Genomic DNA, 3,176 nt, shown 5'->3' on the forward strand with positions numbered 1-3,176 from the left:
TTCACAGCTTCAGGATCACTGATGCAATTTAGGAGTTTCTCCCATGCAATTGAGAAATGCAAAAGGGAGGTTCTACAGGCAGGATCTTTTCTGCCTGGAGCTTTTAAGATCACTGAGGAAAAATAATTCAGATCCTCACTCTTTCTCTCCTCCCAGCTTCTGAGCTGCCCTGCGGGCTCAGTTCTCAGTGTGGGTAGGTATGGGTCGGGGTAGTGGAAAGAAAGCAGAGAAGGGGACACTGGAGTGGCTTAAAGTAAAAGCTCTAAAACACCTTTTCCATTTCCTTTTCCTTTTTCCCCCACAGATTGAGTTCTACTTACTCTAATAACAGAGTTCATAAAAGATTACTAGAATTTCTATTTCTTTCAGTTCCCTTTTTTAGTATCCACAGCTTTTTTTTTTTTTTTTTTTTGTAAAGGGAAATAAAGGTTAGACTTATTTACAACACAATGACAATCTCTGATTCTTCACTTTAAGCAAATAAAGACGCCTAGTGAAATAAATGGATTGTGTTATTTAAAATTGAAAGCGTATGTGAACCAACACTCAGAAACATGCTTTAAAAATACAGAAAGAAAATGAAAACCCTGTGACTACACAAGATTATTCTGATGCCAAATGCTGAGTGTACAATTAAGTAGAGTAAGTGTTAATAATATGACAAATACCTATTTCCAATGTACAAATGAAATACACTCAAAACTGCAAAGGACAGTGGCACTGTATGCTGCCCTAAGGTTTACAATCACATAGCTTTTTTTTTTTTTCATGAATTTGTAAGCTTCGTTTTAATTAAATGCCATTTACTTGTAACTAGCCAGTTTATCCTTTTTGAAAATTTTGTTGTTTCTCTGCACAATTTGAACCAACTTTGGAAAACATATGGGTAAAAGTGGGTAGAAAAGCATGTTAAGAATTGGGTCTTCTAGGCCGGGCGCGGTGGCTCAAGCCTGTAATCCCAGCACTTTGGGAGGCCGAGATGGGCGGATCATGAGGTCAGGAGATCGAGACCATCCTGGCTAATACGGTGAAACCCCGTCTCTACTAAAAAATACAAAAAACTAGCCGGGCGAAGTGGCGGGTGCCTGTAGTCCCAGCTACTCGGGAGGCTGAGGCAGGAGAATGGCGTGAACCCGAGAGGAGGAGCTTGCAGTGAGCTGAGATCCGGCCACTGCACTCCAGCCTGGGTGACAGAGCGAGACTCCGTCTCAAAAAAAAAAAAAAAAAAAAAAAAAGAATTGGGTCTTCTTGTTGAAATCAAGTTTCCTTCTGTGTTATGCAGCCTGAATAATGGGGGAAATCTGTCCTAGTATCTTGCTGTATCTGTCCTAACTCACTCCTTTTACAGGGCCTCAGCAGAGGAATTGCATAACAATGTAATTTGTATCCTGCTTAAATAGGAAGGTCTCTGAAGCACATGTCCAGGAACTTTCCGCTTCATGCCAGAGGAGCCAAGATTGCACCTTGTAAGAGAAGGCACTGTTTCCTTAGGCAATATAGGTTCTTTGTTGGAACCCAAGAGCGCTCCAGTGGCAGGCACGCTTTTGCCTCTGGATAAATGGAACTGCCAGAGGCTCGTTCTGTCCATCCTGTGTAGAGCACACACTCAGATTCTAGGATCTCACAGAAATGGATTTCCCGGCCCTCTATAGGCAACAAAGTCACCACAATTTGAAGCTATTACGTAAGAAAGTCCAAAATTTAACTTCCATTAGCTTTATTCAGCAAATTTTTATAAGGCAGATCTCATATGGACTATGCTTTGCCTAAGCATGGTGTTAGATGGGAAGAAAAAAGTGGTGGTATCCTTCCTCCTCTTCCTTTCTTCCCAGCTCCTACTATTCATGGAATTTCCCTTGATTTCAAGTGGCTACTCACCAAAATCCTCAACTGAAAACAGCTTCCAAGGGGTCATGTACTTATTCAATTCTCTTCTCGCTTCTCTGCAAACACAACATCATCTGACCAAGGTTTGCATGCATAAGCATTGCTAATTAACAGTAAGTCTCCACAATGTCCTCCTCTTAGTAAGTTTGACACACAGACCACAGCAAAGCTGTATGTACTACCTAAAAGTGGGAAAGATCCTCTTGTTGATTTCTGAACTGTAAAAGGCAGGGATACGTTTTGGACTTCTTGTCCCTTACTGTGAATAGACCTAAGAGTACTTACTTTATTTTTTAGAAAGAACCCAGAGCTGCTGATGCCTGAGGGAGTCGTTCCAACAGAGACCAGAATATCGAGAGAGAAAATTGATCCAGCTCTCTTGTCTGGTGCTTATAAAACATGAAAGTATCACCCTCGCCATGGCAGACCACAGGGAATGATCAATGTGAATTGTTAAGTCCTCTTCTCAGTGATGCTTGCAAACAATTTCCCTGGGGAAGCAACAAGTTCCTGACCACAGTGTTGTACACAAATAAATAAACAAAATGCTATTACTTTTCGTTCTTCACATTGGGAAGAGTTCAGAAACATCTTGTTTCAATTGATGGGCTGGAATTACAGAAAAACTTTAATTTTGTCTTTCCTTGCTAGTTCTGTGCCTGAGATGTATTGGTAAAATGGAACATGAGTCACATTTCTAATTGGGAAAAGCCTGGTAATCATGGGCAACCCAGATCTGGGTGACTTACAGAATATTTTTGTGTTGAGAGAGAAAAGACACTAAAAGTAGAAGTTTCTTAGTTAGCAGCAGCAGAGAGGCTATAAGATTGAATCTGGTGTTTCACATGGCCTGTATCATGGTATAATGAGAAGGAATGTGTCTTGCACAAATTAGCCTATCAGACCTTTCTAATCAGGACCAATATGTGACATATACAGAGGCAAGATCAGCTGTAAGGAAGGATTCACTCCTTTACCACCAAGCCATGGAGATTGCTTGAGTCATCATGGCCTTGGTCTCTTGATTTCCCTTATGTTATTTGAGTAGGAACTCAGGCACCAGTGATGCCCCCAATTAACCATAACCATAATGGTAGCATCCAATACCATTTTTAAAAAGGTCAGAGTTGTAGACAAAAGACTGATGCAGACCAGTGGGGAAGACAAGAGGTAGCTACGCAGCCTACTTTGACAGCAAAGTCTGGTTTGGATCTTCTCTGCTACTTCTGTACATTTCATGCTAGAGGCAGAACAAGTATCCAGGGAACACTTTGGAACTTTCCTAAATT

At 41.1% G+C, this 3,176-nt stretch overlaps 1 protein-coding gene across 1 annotated transcript; it reads right to left on the minus strand.

The window, feature by feature from the left end:
* Window positions 1-1,239: 1,239 nt before the first annotated feature.
* On the minus strand, window positions 1,240-2,478 carry LOC105476490 (BH3-like motif containing, cell death inducer). Its single transcript, XM_071075874.1, is given in 3 exon segments — window positions 1,240-1,524; window positions 1,527-1,677; window positions 2,443-2,478. Coding segments are annotated over 3 exon segments (369 nt in total). The 3' UTR covers window positions 1,240-1,342.
* Window positions 2,479-3,176: the final 698 nt, after the last annotated feature.

The sequence above is a fragment of the Macaca nemestrina genome, chromosome 12 (assembly GCF_043159975.1).
Source record: "Macaca nemestrina isolate mMacNem1 chromosome 12, mMacNem.hap1, whole genome shotgun sequence".
Classification (NCBI taxonomy): Eukaryota; Metazoa; Chordata; class Mammalia; order Primates; family Cercopithecidae; genus Macaca; species Macaca nemestrina.